At 37.5% G+C, this 25,947-nt stretch overlaps 1 protein-coding gene across 2 annotated transcripts in view; it reads right to left on the bottom strand.

Moving 5' to 3' along the window:
- ZNF326 (zinc finger protein 326) overlaps window positions 1-23,246 on the bottom strand; it is a 42,237-nt gene extending 18,991 nt beyond the window's left edge. Inside the window, exons 1-7 of one of the 2 annotated variants that reach the window (XM_037154409.2) lie at window positions 23,087-23,246; window positions 20,777-20,824; window positions 15,013-15,048; window positions 14,806-14,917; window positions 12,257-12,662; window positions 9,741-9,939; window positions 2,445-2,556 (exon numbers count right to left, since the gene is read on the bottom strand). In XM_037154409.2, the coding sequence (XP_037010304.1) occupies window positions 2,445-2,556; window positions 9,741-9,939; window positions 12,257-12,662; window positions 14,806-14,917; window positions 15,013-15,048; window positions 20,777-20,824; window positions 23,087-23,102 (929 nt within the window). In that variant the 5' untranslated portion in view covers window positions 23,103-23,246. The remainder of the gene's footprint in view (window positions 1-2,444; window positions 2,557-9,740; window positions 9,940-12,256; window positions 12,663-14,805; window positions 14,918-15,012; window positions 15,049-20,776; window positions 20,825-23,086) is intronic. The other variant, XM_037154410.2, reaches the window with a different exon arrangement.
- Between the last annotated feature and the right edge of the window lie 2,701 nt (window positions 23,247-25,947).

Below are 25,947 nucleotides of genomic sequence, written 5' to 3'. Positions count from 1 at the left end.
AGGCCTGAGCTCAATCCACTGAGCTACACCAAGCAGGGCTTCTCTCTTTCTCTCTTTCTCTCTCTCCCTCCCTCCCCACTCTCCCCCCTCCTCCTCTCTGGCTTTACCCAGTAATACCTTTAACAGTATCTGGCACGTATGTATGTCTTCATTAAATGTTTTAATTAGATTACACCTTTCAATACACTACAGTCATTTTCAATCTACATAGCTTTCAATTTCCTGAACATGAATGAAACATTTGTTTCTTTGCTGTTTTTACCTCAAGCCATGACCACTACCTGGGCTGCCTAACAACTCCTACTGCATGCCTACCATTCCTAAATCAGTTCATAAACGCTGATCCATTTCCCTGATTTCCCTGCCCTCCAATGTAAAAGACATCTGAAAAATCCATCCCATTCCATCCTCTTTATTATATTGAAAGCATTCAAATATCAAAAAATATATATTACAAGAATAGTTACTTACTGCCAATCTCTTATCCTAACTCAAAGTGAAACTGCTCTGATAAATTAAAATAATTTCAGATTATTTTAAAGGATTCTTATCCTAAAATGACAATTTAATTGAACTGATACTCTTTTAATTAAGTCATTGGGTTTATATTTAGAATTATGGAGAAAGCAGCTAAATTAAAGCTCACCTATGTTCTCCAAATCACAATATATATTACATTAATATGAATATACGTATGATATCCAAATCTATTATATTACATTAATATGAATATACGTATGATATCCAAATCTATAACTTTTAATGGGTAAAGTATTCATAGGTAAATATAATTCTATAATATAAAACCATCTTTAGACTCCTACACATGTGATACAAAGCATTCATTTCAATTTATTTCTGCTACAAAGTAACTAAGCCCATTACCCTTGTCAAAAAAGAAATCATACCAGAGTGGGAGATACTCCCAAAGACCGCAACATAGATGCCCCGTAAAACTTCTCTTATGAGTTAATTCTTAATAAGCTTAATTTTATTGTTTCTCAGGTCCCAACAAATTAGGAGTAACAAACCACAAAGAACATAGGTAAAGGTTTTTAAATCTGGACACAAAGATTAAACAAGTAATACCTAACAGACTAATAATATAAAAGATACTCTAATCAAACAAAAAATCTGGGAATCCTATGCAACTGAATTTTTTACTACATTTTACATAAACAAACCCACTGTACATATTAAAACCAAGTAATAACAGAGTATCCTGTTTAATATGGAAGAAAACTCATACATTTTTAAAATACCACCTTAAAAAGGTTTGTAGATTCTTCTCTTAAAATGTTATCTTTTTTAGACATCTAGAAAATTCACATAGGTGAAACATTTCAGTCCCTTCATGCTACAAAAACAAGTTAACTTTCATAGAGCAAAACTGTTTTTTGAATGGAAACACTTTTTACTTTGAATTTACTTTTTAAATTTTATATTCTTTATTTCCCTAGCATTAGTAGTACCTGGGCAGATTTCAGAGGAAAAAAAGAATATCAATCTTGTCCTTTAAAAACAATTTCCTAGTAGTCTCTTTTTCCTTCTAGACATAATTTTACATCTTGCATATATACAGCGTGGGGCAAAAGTAGATTTACGGTTGTGAGTATGCGAAAGTTTATTCTTGGATTATCATTTATTAATTATTGTATTATTTTCCATGTGAACAACTATAAACCTACTCTTTCCCACCCTGTATTTTTCTGTTTTACCTGCATTTTCTGCATGTTGTTTCAGGCTTTATAACCAATAGCTTAAGAGCCATGAAGGAATGTATCTAATCTTACATATACTTAGTCTCTCTGTATTGCTGGTATTTCTTGCACATTTGGAATTACTATAAATAATATATAATATTGTAATGGGAACCTTTTTAGATTAAACGCTTCTATATTTTTAGATTATTTTTGGAGAGATCAAAAAGGAAATTTCTTTCCTCCTTGCTAATAAAATGCTATACTATTATTAAAATTTTCAGTTTATTTCACTGACGATGAATTTCTAATGTTTCAATATCTAGAACAGCTAGTATCTACTCATTTACTCTTCTTCAGAATTTTCTTTGGAATCAGGATTAGAAAGACCTGATATATTTATAATATTTAGTTTTCCTGTCCAAGAATATCACTGTATCACCATGTAGTCCAATCTCAAAGACTTTGTGGTTTTCTTCATGCTATGACATATATTGCTCTTTAAGAATACTGTACTTCTAAATATATTTTACTTTTTAATTACCATTACTGAAAGGGACTTCTTTTCTCTTATATTTCCTAAGTGGTAACTATATATAAATATCAAAAGTCAAAAGCATTCTTGTGTATCTTTGATCAAAACTTTTCATTTGGTGCTCAGGAATTTTTAACGTTCCAACTGATTTCACTTTTCTAGAAAATGGTTTTTTAATGAGCCTAATTTTCTGACTATTAAGCACAAACCTGTATCCATCTCCATATTTCTCACTGTTTTTCTCTCTTCTGCGCCTTTGTTTCTCGCGCCGAGCTTCAATTCGCCGCTTCTCTTCTTCTTCATTTTTTGGATCAATTTTTGCTAGAATATCAGACAGAAATGTCAAGACTACAGATTACTTTCTCATTCTCCCTTTCCCACTCCCAGTTCTTAAAGTACAGATTTACAAAGTTTACTTGCTGATAGTAGTCTAAACTGAACTCACCAAAAAAATCAGAGTTCAAGATTACCCAATACATCTGAAACTTGACTTGAATACAATTATAAATTTTGCTGTATTTATTTTTCATCTATGTGATTTTGCTATATATATTTAATCTGTTCATTTTTCTTAATCCCATTTTAAGTAATAATAACCATATTACCTTAAACAGCAATTTTCAACAAGTGTGCTGCAAGAATTTTTCATACATGCAATATCTCACTATTCAGTCAGGGCCACTGACCTTTTTACCCTTAGATTGTCAAATTTTTAAAAATTATAACAATCAACACAACAATAGCTATCTGGTGTGAATGAATAAAATTTACCTGCCCTGGCTGGTGTGGTTCAGTGGATTGAGCAACGCCTGGGAACCAAAAGGTCACCGTCAATTCCCTGTCAGGGCACAAGCCTGGGTTGTGGGCCAGGTCCCCAGTAGGGGGCACACAAGAGGCAACCACACACTTTCACTCTTTCTCCCTTCCTTTCCCTCTGTCTAAAAATAAGTAAATAAAACCTTTAAAAAGATGGGGGGGGAAATTATAACTATTTTTTGTCAGATTAGCAAAAAGGTATCTTTTGGATCAATTTTTGCTAGAATGTATTTTTTGCTGTGCCACAGAATTTTAGTAATTAGTTTATATGTGCTGTGAGATGAAAAAGGTTGAAAAGTGCTCACTAAAATCATCTTGAATACCACTTTAGGAAACACTAACATCACCTGACCCATCATTAAAATGTAAACCAAATGAGAACCATCAAGTTTTAGATATAAAAACATATATATTATAGCAGCTTTCTCGAAATTTCTTAAAATGTGTAAGTTCTAAAATAGAAGCAGATTCTTCCTTTTTCAAAACAAATCCTGGTGTAAAATTTACCATTTTAGCCATTTCCAAGTGATCAATTCAGTAGCATTAAGTACATAACAATGTTGTATGCAACCACCACCACAACTTAGTTTCAAAGCTTTTCCATAGCCTCAAACAGAAACCCACACCCATTAAGTAGTCACTCCCCACTTACCCTTTCCCCAACTCCCTGGTAACTACTAATCTGCTTTATGGCTTTATAGATTTCCCTGTTCTGGATATTTTATATAAATGGAATCATAAAATATATGGCCTTTTTGTCTGGCTTCTTTTATTTAGCACAATGTTTTCAAGGTTCATTCACATGTTGTACAATGTATCAGTACCTCCTTCCTTTTTTATGGCTAACATTCCATTGTGTGGATACATCACGTTTTCTTTTAGCCATTTGCTTGTCGATAAGCAATTGGATTGATTCCACCTCTTGGCTACTGTGAATAATGATGCTATAAACATTTGTGTATTTGTAAACATTTATTAGAATACTTTCCTTCAATTCTTTGAGGTATGTTCCCAGGAGTGGAATTGCTGGGTCACACTGTTGGTCTATGTTGAATAATTTGAGGTACAATCCAACTGTTTCCCATAGCAGCTGCACTACTTTATATTCCCAACAGTATTGTGTGAGGGTTCTGATTTTTCCATGTCCTTGCCAACACTTGTTATTTTCATTTTTTTATTGTGTACCATCTACTTCACAGGGTATGCAATGTGTCATTGTGAGCCAGTTCTTTCATATAATACATTTAACTCAAGACTTAAAAAAAACAACAAAAAAAACCTTATCTGGCCTTGGCCAGGTGGCTCAATTGGTTGGAGCATCATCTTGTACAACAAAAGGTTGCAGATTCAGTTCTCAGTCATGGCAGATACCTGGGTTGGGGGTTCAACCTCAAGTCAGGGTACATATGAGGGACAACCAATTAATATTTCTCTCTCACGTAGATGCTTCTCTCTCTCTCAAATCAGTAAACGTATCCTCAGGTGAAGATTAAAAAAATAACAACCCTGGCTGGTATGATTGCCAGCCTGAAAACCAAAGAGTCGCCCATTCGATTCCCAGTCAGGGCACATGCCTGGGTTGCAGGCCAGGTGCCCAGCTGGGAGCACACAAAAGGCAACTGATGTATCTCTCACACACTGATGTTTCTCTTCCTTTCTCCCTCCCATCCCCTCTCTTTAAAAATAAATAAATGAAATCTCTTAAAAATACCTAATATAAAATCATGAATATCGCAGGATTCACAAGCTTGACAGTAAGCAAATATTTAAAAAGCACTTGCTATGCAATGTTTCAAAATTATATAAAATCAAGACTTTAAAATTCAGTATCTAGGTTATTATTCATTTTATGAGTTTGAATGTATATTCTTTTTTAAACTAATTTTTAAATATGTTCATTGATTTTAGAGAGAGGAAGGGAGAGAGAGTACCCAATGTGAGAGAAAAACACTGATTGGTTGCCTCTCATACATAGCCTGGCTGGAAATCAAACCCACAACCTCTGTATGTGACCTGAATGAGAACCCAAATCCCCACACTTTCAGTGTAAGGAATGCACTCCAACAACTGAACCACACTGGTCAGGACAAATGTACATTCATATTAATTAACCACTTTCAGTATTCTCATTCAATTTCCCTAAAACCCTCACTCTATGGAAAACCTACAGGTATATGACCTCAAACTACAATTTCCTTTTATATACTAAAGCTATTTCCTACAGCTTTCCAACAAATCATATAGTCTATATTGCAAGGTCTTTTATTCCTGAATATTCAACAGATACCTTTCAAAATCCCCACCTTACACCTGACAGTGAAAGGCTGAACTGACTACAGAATTTTCGCTTTATTCTTAACTTTGCTCACTATTCTCAAATATCGCTAAAGGAAAAAACCTGGACTACATATATCTGCTTTAATGGCAACTCAGTTTCTATATCAAACTTTGCAATATTTACTTCACTGTACCTGCAAAATATATCTAGAGACTGCCCTAAGAGGATCAACTGAATTGCCTCCTCTAGTAATATCTAGAGTGCAAGATTTGGTAAGTAACAATCTGTCAATTAACACAGTATGAAAGATATCCCCACAATGCACATTCTACTAACTTAATATCAGGTGTCCAAAATTCCAGAAGTTATTTTTTACTAAACAATATAGATACCAATTTGCAAAGCATGGCACAAAAGTAAATTTAAAAAGTTATTAAATCTTTCCTGAGTTTCATGTTCTAGTCCATATGTTTTATTTTTAAGATTTTATTTATTTATCTTTAGAGGGGAGGGGAAGGAGAGAGGGAGAGAAATATCAATGTATGGTTGCCTCTTGTGCTCCCCCTGCTGGAAACTGGCCTGCAACCCAGGCCTGACCGGGAATGGAAATGCGATCCTTTGGTTCTCAGGCCTGTGTTCAATCCACTGAGCTACAACAAACAGGCTGTAGTCCATATGTTTTGAGGAAAGAATCAAACATTAGTAATTTCTATTTTTTTTCAAATATGATACTTTAAGTTGTCCACAATGTTACAATAAGGAGGGAAAGTTGTTTCAAAAGAGGACAAAATGATACAAAGCAATTTTCTGTTACAATCACACATAGGTTTAAGAGAAGGGTTTCTAGAGCAAGACTTGTCCTAGAATAAATACTGGCTTTGCCATTTACTGCTTAACCTTGGCAGCGAGTTACTGATCTCTGTGCCTGTTTTCTCAGCTTTGGAGAGTTGATACACATACCTATACCTGAGCAGGATGGTGTGAGAATTACATAAATAATGCACATCATATCCTTTTAACACAGCGTCTAGTGTGCAGTAGGCATTTAAGTACTCGATTACTGTTATTAACAGTAACTACAATTCCACTTTTATCAAAATGAATACATTAATCCTTGAGCAATTTAAATGAAGATGAAACTACAAAAATAAAACAGCATATTGTTGATATCCAAAAACATACAATAAAATTGAGATTCTGAACTAGAACTTGTCTAGGCCTCCTTGCTTCTTTCCCTTCTCCTTGCTTTTATTAATAATTACTTGAGAGCTAGCACCACTAGTTTGGCACTTCCAACCTCAAAAGAATACATTCTAATCAATTCATTGTAATGCTCAATATTCTTTTTCTGAGGAAAAAAAGTCCCTTTAACATTTCATAAAATAAGGGGTTGGTGATGATGAACTCGTTTAACTTGACCTTATCTAGGAAGCACTCTATCTGCCCTTCCATTCTAAATGATAGCTGTGCTGGATAGCTTAGTCTTGGATGTAGGCCCTTGCCTTTCATGACTTGGAATACTTCTTTCCAGTCCCTTCTTGCCTGCAAGGTCTCTTTTGAGAAATCAGCTAAGAGTCTTATGGGAACTCCTTTGTAGGTAACCCTGTTTTTCTCTTGCTGCTTTTAAGATTCTCTTTATGCCCTGGCTGGTGTAGCTCAGTGAGTTGAGCACAGGCCTGTGAAGCAAAGGGTCGCCTGTTTGATTCCCAGTCAGGGCATATGCCTGGGTTGCAGGCCAGGTCCCCAGTAGGGGATACGTGAGAGGCAACCATACACTGATGTTTCTCTCCCACTCTTTCTCCTTCCCTTCCCCTCTCTCTAAAAAATAAATAAAATATATATTTTTAAAGATTCTCTTTAATTTGGGGTAATGTTAATTATGATGTGCCTTGGTGTGTGCTTCCTTGGGTCCAACTTCTTTGGGACTCTCTGAGCTCCCGGACTTCCTAAAAGTCTATTTCCTTTGCCAGATTGGGGACATTCTCCTTCATTATTTGTTCAAGTAAGTTTTCAATTTCTTGCTCTTCCTCTTCTTCTGGCACCTCTGTGATTTAAATGTTGGAATGCTTAAAGATGTCCTAGAGGTTCCAAGCCTCTCATTTTTTTGAATTCTTGTTTCTTCATTCTGTTCTGATTGAATGTTCTTTTCTTCCTTCTGCTCTAAACTGTTGATTTGAGTCACAGTTTCCTTCCCATTTCTGTTGGTTTCCTGTCCATTTTCTTTTATTTCACTTTTCATAGCCTTGATTTTTCCCTCAAATTTGTGACCATATTCAACCAATTCTGTGAGCATATGATTACCAGTGTTTTGAACTGTGCATCTGATAGGCTGGCTATGTCTTTGTTGCTTAGTTGTCTTTCTCCTGGAGCTTAGTTGTTACTTAGTTGTTGTCTTTCTCCTGGAGCTTTGATCTGTTCTTTCATTAGGGCCATTTGGGGGGGGGGGGTCCTCGGTGCATGTGTTTTATAGTAAGGGGCAGAGCCTTAGGTGTTCACCAAGGCGGGGCATCACAAGTCGCAGTGTTGTGACGCTGTACATGGGGGAGGGTTCAGAGAGGGAATAGTGCTGCTTGCTCTACTCTCTGCCAGTTTTCAGTCACTTCCCCCACTACTCACAATCAAATTCAGCCCTTCTGGTGCTGATTCCTGTGTGGGTGGGTTTATATACATTCTAGGACCCTGTGGGTCTCTCCATGGAACTCTCCTGTGAGGCTGGGAGTTTCTCCCACTGCTGCCTCAACCCCTAAGGTGTTTTCGGTCAGAGGCTTTGAGGCGGTACGGGAACCCTGGGTTGCGTGGTCTTTCTCACTCCCCAGTCGTTCCTCCCAGTTTATCTGCACTGGAATGAGGGACCGCCTGGTCTGCCAGCTGCTGCCTTGCTGTGCATCTTCTCCACCCAGCTGCCTATCTCAGCCCCTCCTACTGGTCTAGATGAATTTTTTTCTTCTTTAACTCCTTGGTTGTTGGACTTCCAAACACTTAATTTTCTGTCAGTTCTCGTTGTTTTGTTTTTACATTTGTTGTACTTATTTTGGTGCAAAAAGGCACAGTGTGTCTGACTACCTATTCCTCTTTCTTGGCCAGGAGTCCTGTGACTAGCTTTCTTAGCATAATCTTTCCAAAGTTCACCCTAGTTTTAGCCTAAACCAATACTTCAGCCCATCTTATAACTGAGAAATACTCCACTGTATGGACATAACCCATTTGTTTCTTCATTCATCCACTGAATGAAGGTTGTTTCTACCTTCTGGCTACTGGGAACAACGCTGGTATAAACATTTGTATACAAGTTTTTATATGGACATGTTTCCATTTATCTTGGACATATACCTAGGAGTAGAATTAGTAGATGATATGGTGATTGTTTACCCACTTGAGGAACTACCTGTTTTCCAGTGCAGTTGCATCATTTTACACTCCCTCCAGCAGTGTGAGTGTTCTGATTTCCCCACATCCTCACAAAGGCTTGTTGTTATCTTTTTTTCATTCTAGCCATTCAGGTGGGTATAACATGGTATCTCATCATGGTTTTGATTTACATTTCCCTGATAACTAATTAGTGGACACTTTTTCATGTGCTTATTGGCTATTTGTATTTCTTTTGGGGAAAACATGCCTGCTCACATGCTTTGCTCACTTTTCAACTAGCGTAAAAATTCCTTATTTTTTTTGCCCTGACCAGTATGGCTCATTAACTGGGCATCATCTTGTAAAACATAAGGTCACCAGTTCAATTCCCACTCAGGGCACACGCCTAATTTGCAGCTTCAATGCCCAGTCGGGGCATTTATAGATAGGAGACAACTGATCATGTTTCTCTCTCTCATCAATGTTTCCATCTTTTTTTATCTCCTTCCCTTCCCCTCTACTCCAAAAATAAATAAATAAAATCTTCTAAACAAATTAATTCCTTACATATTCCGGTTACAAGTCTCTAATCAAATACATGATTTGCAAGCACTTTTCCCCACTCTGTTGGCTAATGGTGTGCTTTGTAGCACAAAAGGTTTTTAATTTTCACAAAGTCCAATCTATGCATTCTTCCTTGTTACTCATGTTTCTGGTGTCCAATTTAAAAGTTCCTTGTGAAATCCGAAGTCATAAAGATCTACCCCTGTATTTTCCTCTATGAGTTTTATAGTTTTAGTTTTTAGGTACTGCATTTTAACTTTTGCATATGCCTATCCAGTTGTCCCAGAAATATTTGTTGAATAATTTTGGCATTCTTGTTAAAAACCAGTGATCATAGGTTTGAGTTTATTTCTGGACTCTTGATTCTATTCTACTGATCTATAATGTCTGTCCTTGTGCCAGTACCACAGTCCCACTGTATTGCCAGTACCACTGCAAACTGTAGTATGCAGTTTGTCTATACAACTACGAAAAACTTCAATTATGTTTTCTTACTTACTAGGTGATTTGTTGAGGCTCATCTTCTCGACGGGTTTTGCTAGCTTGGGTTTCTTGATAAAGGTTCCACTGGTCTTATTAAATGGCTGCATCATTTTTCTTTTTATTCCTCTTGTAGCAGCAACTGTCACACTGGCAGATTTGTTTTGGTAGTCAACAACAATTCCAGGTCTATGAATGCTTCCAAAATCACTCATATGCTGCAAATTTGTGAAATCAAGAAATATTTATTAGCATAATATCCACAGATAAAGAATGAATTCACATAAAATTTACATGTTATCTATCTAATAATTTTTACCTGAAAATTCCCCAAAATGTAACTAAATTTTACATGTCCATTCTGAACAGTGAAAAACTTTGTAAATTATTACATGAACTCAAATCCAGTGAATTAATGATTTCCAGTAGAAGAAATATGGATATTTCCTACCTACTTTTTATTTTTACAATTCAAAATTACTTGAGATCATAAACAACATATGTGCCTGTCAAAATATTACCACTTGTACAACTCTCTGACAACTCCTCTTCAGAGTTCCTAATTGGGATTTTTCCATAAAAAGACCTTAAAAGAAATCTTTATTGTACTAAATGCTGGCTTAAAACTAAGAAACACAAAGAGCATATTTGAAGTTTAAAGTAAAAAACATCCAGAAATCATTTAGGATTTCTCCCTGTTGAAAAAGGGAATGAGAAGGCGAGATGGAACATTAGTATGAAATAGGAGAGTTAAAGCATAACCATGCATCAACTTCCAAGACACACTTCAGATAAAGAATTACATCTGACGTTCCATTCACATTCTTACCTAGAGAAACATATTCTGACCCAGAAGCCTGAGAAGCAAAAGTTTATAGATGAAGAGTCATGCAACCAACGACTCTGTGTTCCTTCCTCTTCTCTCATCATTAGCTATAACAAAATCCACTACACCAAGAGGCCACATGTCCATAGGAATTTGTTCTGCTAACCTTACTTTTAGAAGATAAAGACTGAGGAGTAATCTGAAGAGAAGGATCCAATGGGAATTGTACAAGTGAAGATTAAAAAAGAAAATCCTATTTGTTCATCTACTTCCTTACCAGGAGAAAAGAAAGAAAAGTCCATTCAGACTAGAATGGTGAATACAAAGTTCAGGAATACCTGGTTTTCTATTTTGAAAACAAAATTGATATTTGAAGTCTCATTAAGAAAAAAATCATTTGCCTATAAAGTAATATACAGCATGGAAAATGTTAAGTGCTTTCATATTTTACCCCAACTATTTTCGATTAACCTACAATCATAAAGTATGGTGAAATAGCAACATAATCAGTTGCTTACATGTATGTTAGGCTTACAATACCTATCTAACCTAGTAGACTTGAATAGTGTTTCCAGGTAATGTATATAGTATACAGTCATATCAGAAAAATCTTCATTAACTATGCATTAAAGGTGCAATGCATTTTACATAAGAGTTAACTGTTATAAATGCAAAATTTCTAAACAAGGTTGACATACTACACTGATGTACCAAAAGCCAATGAACAGTCAAAAACATGTACCCTACTACACTTTTTATCAAAGTACTTTCTTCTGCAAAGAAATATATTAAGAGGAACTGACTCAGAAAAAAACATTTCTTACATTATAGCAAAAATACAATATTCTTTATATGACCAAACTACATAACTCCATAATCTATATATACTTACTAGGTAAAATTTCATGTTAGTCAAGTTACCTAAGAACATAGGCATAATCTTAACACTGTATATCCTAAAATCAAACACTTGAAGACTACTATATCTGCCCATTTAAACAATAATTTACAAAATAATACTTCCTAGAAAGGAGCCATAAACATGTACACATAGGAAATTATTTCTCAATAGTAAAACTAATGACACAAGAAAAATAGAACACCCAGCAATAGGACATATTGTAAGAGTGTGAGTTAGCAAAATTATACTGACCACAAATCATTCTACAACCTACTATACATATCAACTTCTTCACCATGTAAACAAAGCTAAGCTACCCTCAACTGTCACCAACTTTTACTCTCTTGTGTTTAATGTGAAATATGGAGCTTTGAAGAAATTCTACCTGCTAGAGCAGTAGCAAACTGTAAACATTTTATCATACATTGCACCTTTAACCTACTCAAAAACTCCAAAAGGGTTCAGTTACCTTTTACAAAAATCCAAGAACTGTCCCACCAGCAAAACTGCTAGTGTTCACAAGGTAAAATGCAACTCCTTTTAACCCCTTTTAGACCAAACCTAACATCCTCACCTTTTTATTAAAGGGAGATTTGGCAAAACTTATGAACAATCATCTCACACTGCAACTTATTTTCTGAGGTGCTGGAGAAAGTCTTACAGGCAACCTAAAAATTATGCTTATGACTCGGCTTTTCTTCAAAATACACTGGGATGAACAGTGTTTATTCTAATTGAAAACCATGGTCTTGAAAGGGTTTAAAAGAGTGACTAGTGAAAAGAATCTGAAAGATTCTGTTGTACTTACTCCTCGGCCTCGGCCTCTGCCTGTTGATGGTCCTCCAAAAGCATCATAGTTTCTGCTTCCAAACGTACTTTCAGGATAAGCAGGCGTTCCTCTCCCCCGAGAGCCTACAGGTGCAGGCTTCATATGGGGTGAAGAAAAACTGCTGTAGGAAGAGTAATTCTCTCTTCCTCTGTCCTCCATAAACCCAGGCCTCAATTTTGAACGGGAGTAAGGTGCTTCCCAGCTAGACCCGCCCTGGTTTCTACCTCCGAAAGAGTCAAGGCTATTCCGGTAGGAGCTCTCAAATCGACCACCATAACTACCTCCGAAGCGGCTTTGTTCGGGTTCATTAAAACCATAGCCAGATCTGTACAGATCTCGCCCACCCAGAGAAGACCTGGAGTCGTAAGACTCATAAGGTCCAAACCTGGAAAAGTTGCACAGTGAGGGAAAAAACAAAAGTAAGCTTACTAATGTTAGACAATTCAAAAGACAAATCATCAGATGACATTTATCAACTAAAATTCATTTACACCATACTGGTTTGCACAGTTCTACTTTTGTTCACACTTGATTAGGGCTGGGCAATTCAACATGAGACCAGATAGAAAGCTACCTGAGTCAGTTTTTGCATATGAATTGAGTAAAGCAAAGGTTAGCTTAAAAATCTGCTTTATAGCAGCTTTTCTATTTTATTAAAAAGAAAGGATTTGTCTATAATTATTTAAGCCCAGCCCTAGTCTTAGAAAAAGTTATTTGCTGAAATTCACAAAACCACTCAAACTTTCTTTGAATCCATCCCCAATATTGCAAAAAAAACAAAAAAAAAAAACAAAAAATATTTACAGTATTTTGGCTTTCAATAGGGACACAAATTAAAGACTACACAGATGTAGGCTGTTTGTGACACAGGAGAGATCCTTTTGCAACCTCAGTAATCTATATCACAAAACTGCTTCATAGTTTTTGTAGTAGTCAAAATTTAGAAAAGTATCTCTGGTTATAAAATTTGACAACCTGCCAAACTTTGGCTACGGTCAATAATCAATTCTCAGTTGCTTTTCACTTATAGAATAGTAAATCTAACAAATCTAGAAGGATAAGCACATAAAAATAGAACATAAAAGTAAAGAACCACCAACATATATCCTCTGCATATGAATTTTCAAAGCAGATGAGAAAGAATCCATTTTATCTCCTCCATTATCTGAAAAATTATTTCCTGGCAGGAAATTATCACATAAAACTACTCTAAAAAAAGGAGCACACAGTCTCCTCAAGGTTTTAATAGTGTCAACAGAAGAAACAAATCATCTTGCTTCTCACAAATCCAAAGTATACTTGATACCTTACAACATAGTTTTATAAAGGCCCACAATTACACATGAGATAAACAGTAACATCTACATAATTTATACATATTACATTTACAATGTAACAAGGCAATAACTGATATATTAAAACATTTAAATTTTACATTACTTCAATTTTACAAGATTGCTAAATAAAAGGTACTATTTACTTCCAAATCCTAGTAACCACATAAAAATTATTATCGTTTCCAACTACATTTTCCAAAACATCTCTCATATAAGCAAAATTGTCACACTGTTCATTTTCTTGATTTTTCTCTACTATAAACCATAGTGGCATACTCAAAGCAGAAAGAAAAGTAAGCATCATTTAGTCCATCCCTAAGGAATCCAGATTCTTCAATTTATGAAGAAGGACAATAGTTTCAAATGTTTCCTAACCAGTTTTATTGTTACTTAGTAGGAATCTTTGTGTCTCAAAAAGTAGACCCCCTTTGCCTGAAAAATGGTCAGTCCTAAAGCCTGTAGTGGTTCAACTAGGTTTAAGCTTTCCACAGTATCAACAGCAAAATATAAATACATTCTAAACTCCAGTGCATTAAGCTAAGCAAAAAGTATAGTATTCATGGCTTAAATACAATGATCCTAGCCTACAGCACGAGTGCTTTTGGTGTCAGTAGTACCTGCCAATAAATAACCTGGACACAATATAAAGAACATTTTTATTATTATAATATGCTCTTACTACTTAATTTAAAATTAAAATGAAAAGAACAGCTATCTTAAATGTTTCTTAGAACTAAATGTGGCTAGGCTAGTTCAGTTAAACCCATTCTAGTCAAAGAGTGTCCTGCTGCCTAACATAGCACCTGACATTAGGAAAGATTTTTCAGAAATCATTAAGAAAAAGCTTCATATATAATATTTCCAGTAACATTTTTATATCATTTGTTCAGGACATTATGATGGACAGGAGTTAAAACTAAAAGAAGTAAAAGAAATATTCACTGCTAAAGACAGAAAATCTTAACACTATTATATAAAAATGATAATAGATATCTGAAGTTCCTGAAATAATATCTGCTAGTGATTCTGAGATAATTTTTATAGCCCTTAGTTAACACCTTTAAACATTTAAGGTGATTTATTCAATACCAAACAGTGAAGTTCAAGTATCATAACATGCCTAAATAATTCTTAAACTATCCAGAATCTTATAGTCTTCTAATTATTTGGCCAAGTGATTAAGCAATTTACCTGCTACCCCCACCACCACCACTGTGATTGTCCATGCCATATGACTGGTTTAGGTAGGAGTCCATGGATCTTTGACCCCCATAGGATCCATGGCCATAGTCACGATCCATCCCTATAAAAAGTTTAAAAAGAAAAAAATTAAATGATGCTCACCTTTACTGGCACTCAAAAGAAGAATTTTTAGATAAATATCCTTGAATGCCAGACCTCCGTAAGATCCAGGGCCATAATCACGATCCATTCCTAAAAAAGTCAATAATAAAAGGTTGGTAAAATATACCATTCTATTTGGGAAACTTTGCATAAAACACAAGATATTCATATTAATCATCTGAGCAAATAATTCATCTGTAATGTTAAGCTAAAGTCATACTAGACATTGAAAAAAAACATAAAGATGATAATTTACTGAAAATTCAAATTTGCTTTTTAGTTGCTAATGTTTTGAAAAATGATATTAGCAACTAAAAAGTTCTATATTAGAATTATTTTCAACTTAACCAATATTTGTTTGACTAGTATACTACCATTAAGGCCAGCATTAGATACTACAAAGTACATATTAATAATAAAAAGTTACTATTCTCAAGAAAAACCAGTATTTAAAAATGTCAAAAAGGAACATTTTTGTTACAAATATAGTGTTCTGCATCAATCTGTTCTCTAAATGTCTAACAACCCAGAAACAACCACATTTTCAATTAGCCAAATTTCAATTACTTTATATAGTTATTGAAATAGTTATTTTTACAAAGTTAAAATCACAGACTGGGGCCAATCTATGGTACTGTGCCTGTAAATAATTACTTAAGAAATGTTTAAATCCTCAAATTCTTTGAATAAGGGAATTAATGTAAATTGTAGTAATGCACATACTAAAAAAGTCAAATACAATAAGAATACTAAGAATATTTTATTATACTGCAATCCTACTTCTATTTTAGCATCTAACATAAAAAATAAATACAAGGTAATAAAATGAATTTATTATGATTATAAAAATGACAAAATTTAAAAAGCATTTAGAATGTGTTCCCTATAAAGTCCTTTAAAATCCTTCATTATCACGCTCCCCAAATTTTATGCACTAATAAATGTAATAGTATACACAGAGCAAATACCTTAATTTATATTTTTAAAAACATTAAATACATTTTGTACTTCCAGTCAAGATGGAAGTGTATAGGTAGACACTCTCTTTGCTGCCACATGCCACCACAGAAGGAATTACAACTAAATCTCAAAACAAGTGACACCCGAGCCCTGGCCAGTGCAGATCAGTGGATTGAGCACAGCTGTGAACCAAATGGTCGCCTGTTCAATTCCCAGTCAAGGCACATGCATGGGCTGTGAGCCAGGTCCCCACTAGGGGACGCACAAGAGGCAACCACACACTGATATTTCTCTCCCTCTCTTTCTCCTCCCATTTACCTCTCTCTAAAAATAAATATATTTTTAAAAAAAATAATACCCAGACCAGTCAGAAAATCGTCTGACAACCAAGGATTTAAAGAAGCCACGGGGTGCAGAGGGTAATTAATTAATTAATTAATTAATAAGCAAGCCACATTCATCAAGATGGGAAGCAAGGAAGAAGGGGAGGAGGAGCAGAGCCAGATAAAAAGGCAAGGAGACACAGTGTGGTGGGGAAAGGTGGCAGTGGCAGCAAAATGGGGAAGGGCTGTCTCACATTCACGTGCGGTGGATAAAAAACAGGAGGGACACGTTGGGAGCCAGCAATCCCAGCCCCAGGCTAGAATGCACAGGCCCAGAGTTCCAGCACTGGAATAATAAATCTCCATAACTTCTGTCTATAAAAACCAGTGGGGGTTGGGGCAGCATAAGACACTGACAGGTCTTCAGGAAACTCCCCTTAAAGAGCTCGCCAAACCAGCCCACTCTGGGATTTAACACCAGGGCAACAGCTGGAAGGGTCTCAGTTGCATACAGGGAATGTGCGAAATGGATGGAAATGGGGTGAGTGCCCAGGAAACTTCCAGAAGCTAGGCAGAGGCACAGACCCCTCACGTAGCCCTCCTCCCACACAAAGTCACAAAGCTATGAAGCAGTTTACCTGACCCTGGCAATAAACTTAAGTTTTCACCCACACAGTTTATAGGCGACTTTTCTATAACAGGCCATGCTACCAAGACAGGGAGTCAAAGCAGCTCTACACAGAAACAAACACAGGGAGGCTGCCAAATTGAGGAGACAAAGAAATATGGCCCAAAGGAAAGAACAGAACTAAGAAACAGAACAGAACTATGGCCCAAGAAAAAGATCTAAACAAAATGGAGATAACAAACCTATCAGGTGCAGAGTTCAAAACACTGGTGATCAGGACACTCAAAGAAATCACTGAGTATGGCAACAAAATAAAAAAGACACAGGAGGAAATGAAGGTTACAAGTAAAATGAAGAAAAATCTACAGGGAACCAACAGTGGAAGAGATGAAGCCAAGATTCAAATCAATGATTTGGAACATAAGAAATAAACATTCAACCAGGACAGCAAGAAGAAAAAAAGAATTAAAAAAACAAGGGTAGTATAAGATGCCCTGAGACATCTTCAAATACACCAACACCCAAATCATAGGGATGGCAGAAGAGAAAGAGCAAGAAATTGAAAACTTATTTGAAAAAATAATGAAGGAAAACTTCTCTAATTTGAAGGAAATAGATATGCAAGTCCAGAGTCTGGAAGCACAGAGAGTCCCAAACAAGTTGGACCCAAAGAGGACACCAAGACACATCATAATTAAAATGCCAAAGGTTAAAGAAAAAGAGTGAATCTTAAAAGCTGCACGATAAAAGAAGAAAGTTACCTATAAAAGAGTGCCCATAAGAATGTCAGCTGATTTCTCAAAAGATACTTTGCAGGCAAGAAGGGACTGGCAAGGAGTATTCAGTGATGAAAAGCAAGGACCTACAACCTAGATTACTCTATCCAGCAAAGCTGTTTCTTAGACTGGAAGAACAGATAAAGTGTTTTCCACACAAGGTAAAGCTATAGGAGTTCATCATCACCAAGCCATTATTACATGAAATGTTAAAGAGACTTATTTAATAAAAAGAAGATCAAATCTATGAACATTAAAATGGCAACAAATTCACAACTATCAACAACTAAATCTAAAAAAAGAAAATCAAACTAAGCAAACAACCAGAATAGACAGAATCATAGATATGGAGATCATCTGGAGAGTTATCAGCTGGGGGGAGGGATGGAGCAGAATGGGGGGAAAGGTACAGAGAATAAGCAGCATAATTGGCCGGTACAAAATAGGGGGAGGTTAAGAACATTATAGGAAGTGGAGAAACCAAAGAACTTATGTGCACAACCCATGGAAATAAACTAAAGAGATTGCTGGAGGGAACAGAGGTCTGGGCAGAGAGGGCAAAGGGGGAAAAATCGGGACAACTGTAACAGTTTAATCAATAAAATGTATTTTTTAGCCCTGGCCGGTGTGGCTCAGTAGACTGAGTGCCAGCCTGCAAACTTGAGAGGCTGCCAGTTAGATTCCCAGTCAGGACACATGTCTGGGTTATGGGCCAGGCCCCCATTCTGGGGGTGTGCAAGAAACAACCAATCAATGTATCTCTCACACATCGATGTTTCTATCCCTCTCTCCGTCCCTTCCCCTCTCTCTAAAAATAAATAAATAAAATCTTTAAAAATACTTTTTTAATGAAGAAAAAAGAAAACATGGAGACATTGGAAATATAACTTTCTTCCAAGAAATGGTGTAGAGAAAATCTGTTTCTTGACATGTTTTCCAATGTCTTCATTTCACTGGATAGAAAATACAATGCTAATGATGAAGTGTACTGTTAGCTTCACTTGATAACTATTTATCTTTTATTTCCTAAAGCCTACAGCATTCTTCCTCTAGATAGCCTCTTGACTTATATCTTCACCTCCCTTAAATCTATGCTCAAATGTCACCTTCCCAGTGAGTTCTCTGCCAACTACTCTGAAATTCTTCCTCTCACACACACACAATCATCATCATCCTTCCCTGTATTATTTTTCTCCCTAGCAATTACCATCTTATATGTTACTTCTTTACTATGTTTACTATACATTTAATCCAACTAGACTGTAAGCTCCAAAAGGGCAGGAATATTTGTCCATTTTGTTCACTACTGTATTGCCAGGTCCTAGAATAATATCTGATACACAGCAGTCACTCAAAAAAAATATTTGAGTGAAATAAAATTATATCCCTGAAATTAAGTTCCTCATTTATAAAATCTAGATAACCCAGACTTCAAAGTGTTGTCAAGCATTTGTCTTTAACCAGAGATGCATTTAGCAATCATTCGGAGTACTTTTTCATAACATACATAGCTGGGGACCACTTGCCCTATAAGTTAGATTCAAGGGGATCACCCTCAGTTAAGAACCACTGTTGGAGCTAAAATTAAAAGAAAAAATAAAAGTACTAACATTAGTGACAGAAATTTCTGAAGCTCTTTTTGTAACACTGTACACTAAGAAAATAATTTTTTTGCCCTGCATTTCAAAGTCCTGTGTTTAGACATTAAATCCAACTCTTTAACTCCTACTAGAGATCATGATCTTCTATCCTTCCAAATCACTTTCTTAAGTAAAATCACTAGTCCTACTCACTTCGCTTTAAAATCTTGGATTCATTTTTATTCATACCTCTCTATTTTCTACTCACTACCAGTTAACCTACAAGTTCTGCTAATTTTCTCCTGAAATGTCTTAATATTTTTTAAATTACTATTTTCACCTCCAAGTCCAGGGTCTTAAAATTATACCTAAATTTGTGAAATAGTTTTCTAATTTTCAATGTAACTTATATGTGGATGAAAATTAAACTTCCTTTGGTAATTTTATTAGGTCACTCTCCTGCTCAGTAAGGTATTTTTCAGCACTCAGTAGCCAGGGTGGGGCAAAAGTAGGTTTAGAGTTGTTCATATGGAAAGTAATACAACAATTAATAAATAATAATACAAGAATAAACTCTGTGCTTCATGTACTTACAACTGTAAACCTACTTTGCCCACCCTGTATATTGAATACTTCCTATATAGTGAGTGATTTTAGCCCACATCAAACCCAAAGTTTCTCTAAATTCTGAGAGATGATAAGCAGAAATCAACTGGATGGTAACTATTCCCATGAAATGATATAGTCTCCTTTGTTTAGTAGTACATTTGCTTCCGTTTTACTTTATGAATATATTATATTCTGTACAGCAATTGAATTTTGTATTTCTGACAATCAGAATTTTAATTCCATTCCCTGGAGTCCTTCATGTAATGTTTTTTAAAATCTCTTTGATTAGTGTTCCATGTTCTTTCCTGCATAATTATCCTGTCTGGAAGAGCCTTAACTTTAGTAAACTATCAAAATGATACCCAGTTGTATTCTGCATACCTCTCCTGATTTTATCTAACTCTGTGGTCACAACTCCAACATCATGTTTATGTTAATAAATAATCAGGCTTTTTCATGTGCTCCTGTAGGTAGTTCTTTTAATACTAACACATTTGAACACATTAAAGCAAATGACCTCAAAAACAAGGTCAAAATATATGACACCAGAAGCAATATAGAACCAAGCCAATAATCCATTTAATATACATTACTCAAACCAAAGCCTCTAATTCAACAAAAATGTCAGCCAGTTTCTTGTAACTCATCACTCAGAAGAAGTCAGGGCTATTTGGAATAAATTAAAGGAATCACAATTCAAATAAAACAAACAGACAAGCTAATATGAATGCCTTAACTTTTTCTAATCCCAAATTCCCTAATTCAAATACTAAATATAGTATGACAACATTAATCCTAAGAAGTGACTGATACATCAAAAGAAAAAAAACACCGACTTGAAACGAGGCAGAAATGGCATTTTACTTGGTATTTTATATGTATGAAAAGAAAAACTGAACTGTATCACCTAACATTTAAGAGCACATGAAAAAGGATACTCACCATTAAAACCCTGATAAGTATTCCTGCAAGCAGAGTGTGTATAACAATCTATGAAGACACATTAACAGAAAAGAATTAGTGCAATATTAGCAAAAATCTGAAATTACATACCCACTTATTTAAAAGAAATACAATTTTTTAAAAAACTGTCAGTGACTCAAGTATTTGCAAAAGTGGAGTATGATTACAAATATTTCATATGGGAAAACATGTATCTCTTTCTCTTCACTATCTCCCTAAGAGGCAGGTTTATCATCCAAATTATGGTATTGGAAAAATCAGTTTAAAGCACTTAATATATAAAAACAGCCAAAAGAGAGGATCCAGTACTGATTTATATGGACTTATAAAACAGAGGGCAAATACATTAAATTATGTATTAAATAATGCAGATTTATATCTGAGAATTGATTGCATGCAACTTATAATTTTTTCAAACTTAATATTTCTTTTAACAATTTACTCTCTAAAGATTTCAGAATCTTGTCTGAGAAATGTATATGCCTATATGTATATGAGTGTGTGTGCTGTATCTAACCAGGATGTGACATAACCCAAAGCCATATTAGCAATTTTCCTGTCAAAACTAATTTAGAAATTTCAAAGTCTCTAGTTAACTTTACTAATAACTACTGAAAGAAAGGACCAATACATTGGTCTTTTTGGTACGACAGAATCCAGCGCCACTACACAGGATTAGATTCAGTCATATTTTCTAGTCAAATACCCATCCCCCAAAATATAGTGAAATATAGTGATGGGGTGAAGAGAAGGCATGAAAGAGGGAGTTTTTACCATTTATACTGTTTAGAATTGTAGGTGATAATAAAAAGCAAACATACAGTTTTATTGTTTCTCAATTCTCTACAGAAAATGTATTCCCATAGATGGGAGGGGACCACTCTAATTGCTCCCCAACCCCTCCCCCACCTCAGTATCTTCTTCCGTACCTTGGGTGTTGGTAGTCATCAAACTCTGATGTGAAAACACAATAATACATTTTTTTAATTTAATTCCCAACTCTGGCACTTTAACTACTCATACATAGTTTAAAAGTATCTATATCAAAATGAGTCAAAGAGCAACTAAAACAAAAACACCAGCTTGTGCTACTTAATAGCTGACCTTTGTATTACAAAGTCACTTAAAAGTATCCACAAAAGGGTTCTACCAGTCCAATTTTATACACTTAGACTTGGCAGAACTCTTTGTGGCAGGAAATCAAAGATCAAAAGTTCATTTATTAACACTCACATGCTGAGATCATACCACATTCAATGTTAAAGTGTTCTTGTGAGGGGGGTTTGGTTGGGTTACAGGCTAACAACCAGTTCTTAGTGAACTGTTTTATTTAGAAATGCCTGGTTACTCAGGATTAAACCCAACTTAATCATTCAAGCCCCCTTTCACGAATCCCTAATGCTGTCATACACTCATTTTACCTTGACACCAACCCTATCAAAGTTGGGCAAGTTTCAAAGACAAGGTGAAGACCAAATTATTTTACTCTGTGAGCATGCGAAAATGGTTCAGAGAACTGGTGTGAGAGACCGCTGAAAGGTACTGCTGAAATACAGTTCATTTAAGCAGTTTAAGTCCTAGGCAGGCGGCTGTGGACAGGTCTGAATCTGAAGGGCATGTGATGCCAGAATTCTAACTTTAGTCCCCTCCTTACACAACCCAGAGAAAAATGCTTTGGTTCGGAGCTATTTCTCCTAGAGAGGGACGACCAGGTCTCGGCCGGGGGTGAGTATCTCACTCTCCAATCGGAATATGTAGATTATCTACCTACGCTTATCACTCGGAGACGCCCTTTAAACTCATCTTAAACTAAGACAACCGGAACTATCGCCGTGTAGAGAAGCCTCTGAAAATCCTCCCCGGGGCTGAGGATTCACCAAACAGACGACCTGGGTGGCTGCCCTGCGCTGGGGGTGCAGGCCGAGGCAGCCCAGGCCCCGCTCGCCCCTCGGCCCGGCACCGGGAAGTTGGGAGGCGCCGGGTCAATCCGCACGCACCCGGGCCGAGCGCCGCGGCCGCCGCGCTCTGGGCGCGTCCTTCCCCGCCCAGGCCGGCCCGGAACTCCCAGGTCCCAGGACGCGGCGGGAGGCCGGGGGCGCGGGTGGGATCGGGGCGCCGGCGCCCACGGAGGCCGAGTCCGGGCACTGGGCCCGCGCCTAGCGGGCGGGCGGGCGGCCTTCGGGCCCGCAGAACAAAGCCCACACGGCCATCTTGAGACGGTAAACAGACCCCCAGCGCAGGCCACCCGCCTCCTGCCCACCGCGGCCACCAGCCAGGGGCGGCGCTTACCGTCCTCGAAGTCCATGGCGGGGGCTCCGGGCCGACAGCCTCGGCGGCACTAGGCTGAGTGGCGGCCGGCAGCGAGCGTCGGAGACCCGCGTTTCCACACGACCAGTCCGCGCGACCGAAAGCGACGCTACCGGCCCGGGAGCCTCAGGCCACAGCGAGGTTGGGGGGTGGGGCCGGCCGGCGCTGCCAGTCGCCGTAGTGCGGCCTAACGATTGGTTAACGTAGACTAGTGGGAGGGACTTCAAGTGGGGGCGGGAAGCAGGTCCGCTGTCAAGCTCCCAGGTGCTGACCCTCTTCGAGCCGCAAGGAGGAATGTAGGTAAAAAACACGAACGCCGAAGCTGACTGGGGGTCGCGGGAAAGAGAGCTAGGTGTTCAGGAAGGTAAGACTGCGGCCCGCCATGTTTGATCCTGGCAAAAACGAAAGGATCTGGTTGGAATACCTTCCTCCTGCCCAAACTGATAAACCACGTGCCGACCTTTTGCTTTTTATTGGCTGATCAGAAAATGTTAAATTACTTGGAGTTTCTGCCGTGAAGACACAGAAGTCCGAGACTTATTTTGGAGAACTTTGTATGCAAAGAACAGGTTGTAAATAGGACATAATTATGGAAAGTATTGGAGACAGGCTATTACAAAGTTCTGAATTTTAAGGTTCAAAATAAAAAGGTAAAAGTTCACAGGGAAGATTTTTGGCTGTAGTCATCCAGAACTTGAAAGACAACCACGTGCTAACACACACAAATACTGGCATTGTATTATTGCCACTTTAGAAGCAGTGTTAGGGGCAGTGGGCAAAGTTACTCACCGGTGGGGTAATATGGAAAAACACAGCTGTTCAGTCATTCTGACAGTGAGTAGCTTGAATTCCAGGTGAATTGTTTTTGTTTTTGTTTTGTCCCCTCGCAGAGAGCACTGAATTGCTCACAAGATAAGAAACCATGAGTCAAACCATTTGATCTTCAATGTCCAAACAGTTGCTGGAACCAAGTTCCCAGAAGGCAGCCTCTGGAAACAAGACTATAGGAAAAACACAGAGAAAACTACCATGTAGTGTTCTACTACCAAGCGCTTTACTGTCGCCCCAAATATGGGCAGAATATTATTTCTTCATCGCTTTCCTTCTGCACCCTGATTGACTGAGTTTTCCACCCTTTTCTTGTTCTCTTTTTCTGTTACACTTGTTTTGTATTCACGTAAGCAGAACATGCTGAAAACTGAGCTCATAATCTCCCTCCTCAAACCTGCTCATCTGCCTTTGTGCTTTCCTCTCCATCTGTGGCTTCTTGGGCAGCCACCCAGTAATCCCAGCCAGAAGCCTGCAACTCCCGCAGTCAGGGCTCAGCCCTCCAAGACTCTCCCACACTCAATCCATATCTGAAGTCTTTCATCTACTTATCACCTAATAAAATTTCTTAAACTTGCCCACTCCTCTCCATCCCCGCTTCCATTATTTGAGTTAGACTCTCATTTCTCTCCAGAACTATTGCTGTAGCTGTCTAATTAATTCCTCTGTCCTTTGACCTTGACGTTCTCAGGCTCCTCAGGGCTGCAGTGATCTAAATGCAAATCTGAACATGTTCTCATGTGTCTCTGTCACAGATTAAGTGGAGGCAAATCTCCTTAACCTGGATGGCCACTGTCTAACCTGCCATCTTTCTATATCTCTCCTTCCTCCTCTCTCCCATACTTTCCTTTTTGATCAGCAATTTAAGCCACTTCCTGTTCCCAAAACACCCCTATATTTTTCCATGCCACTGAACTTTTGCTTACGTTGTTCGCTCTGTTTGGAACACTATGTGGTTAACCGTACTCATCTTCAAAACAGAACTCAGGATTTACTTCCACTAAGAAATACTTCCAGATCCCATCCCTGACACCCAGGCCAGTTTTTCTCAAATATTACTGTGCAGATGATTCAGCCAGGAATCTCATTAAAACTCAGATTCACATTCACACTCAGTCTGGGTTTGAGCCAGAGAGTCTGCACTTCTCACGAGTTTCCAGGAGATGCTGCTGGTGGTGACCAGAACACACTTGGAGTAGCAAGACCCTAAGCTCTATTTATTTTTTTAAAGATTTTATGTATTTATTTTTAGACAGAGAGGAAGGGAGGGATAAAGAGAGGGAGAGAAACCTCGGCGTGTGTTTGCCTATCATGCACCCCTTAATGGGGACTTGGCCCACAACCCAGGCACGTGCCTGGGAATTAAACCAGCAATCCTTTGGTTCAGGGTGGTTGCTCAATCCACAGAGCCACAGCAGCCAGGGCCCTAAGCTCTATTTAAAGCCCCTCCTCTGAGTTCCCTGGGCTAACCTCTGTTATAACACTACCTCCCCTGCATTAAATACTCTGCTTGGTTTTGTGTCTCTCCACACTAAGAGCTCTTTGTGATTAGAACCAAGTCTTTTTATCCTGTGTCAAGCGAATATGTTTACAAGTAAAACTGTGCTCTTGTGACATTTTAAACTTTTTTTTTTCTTGTTATCCACCTCACACCCCCAATTTACCTTCTGGCAAAGGAATGAATTTGAAGCCTGAGATCTTTTAGTCCTGGCATGACTGGAAGAGAATAAACATCGGGCCATTCGTGATTGTGTGTCACGGTACACATGGCACATGCACACACACACCCCTTTCATCCCTGAAAGAGAAAACTACCAGATGAAGAACTGCCAACTCCAAAAGAAGCCTGGACTTGTCGCACATGCTCAGAGAGCCAGAATATACAGGTCACTTCTCCCCGTCCTTCCTGTTTTCCAAACAGGCAGTGATTTTTCACAGAGGCAGGCGGCCATACCTCAGAGACACCTTACAGTACTTGAGTTCACCAAGCTGTCCCCCAGTTTACTTCTTGAAGA

The sequence above is a fragment of the Artibeus jamaicensis genome, unplaced genomic scaffold (assembly GCF_021234435.1).
Source record: "Artibeus jamaicensis isolate MK-2021 breed Jamaican fruit bat unplaced genomic scaffold, CSHL_Jam_final scaffold_1019, whole genome shotgun sequence".
Lineage (NCBI taxonomy): Eukaryota > Metazoa > Chordata > Mammalia > Chiroptera > Phyllostomidae > Artibeus > Artibeus jamaicensis.
Note: the sequence above shows the minus strand (reverse complement) of the source record. Positions and strands in the feature narration are given on the sequence as shown.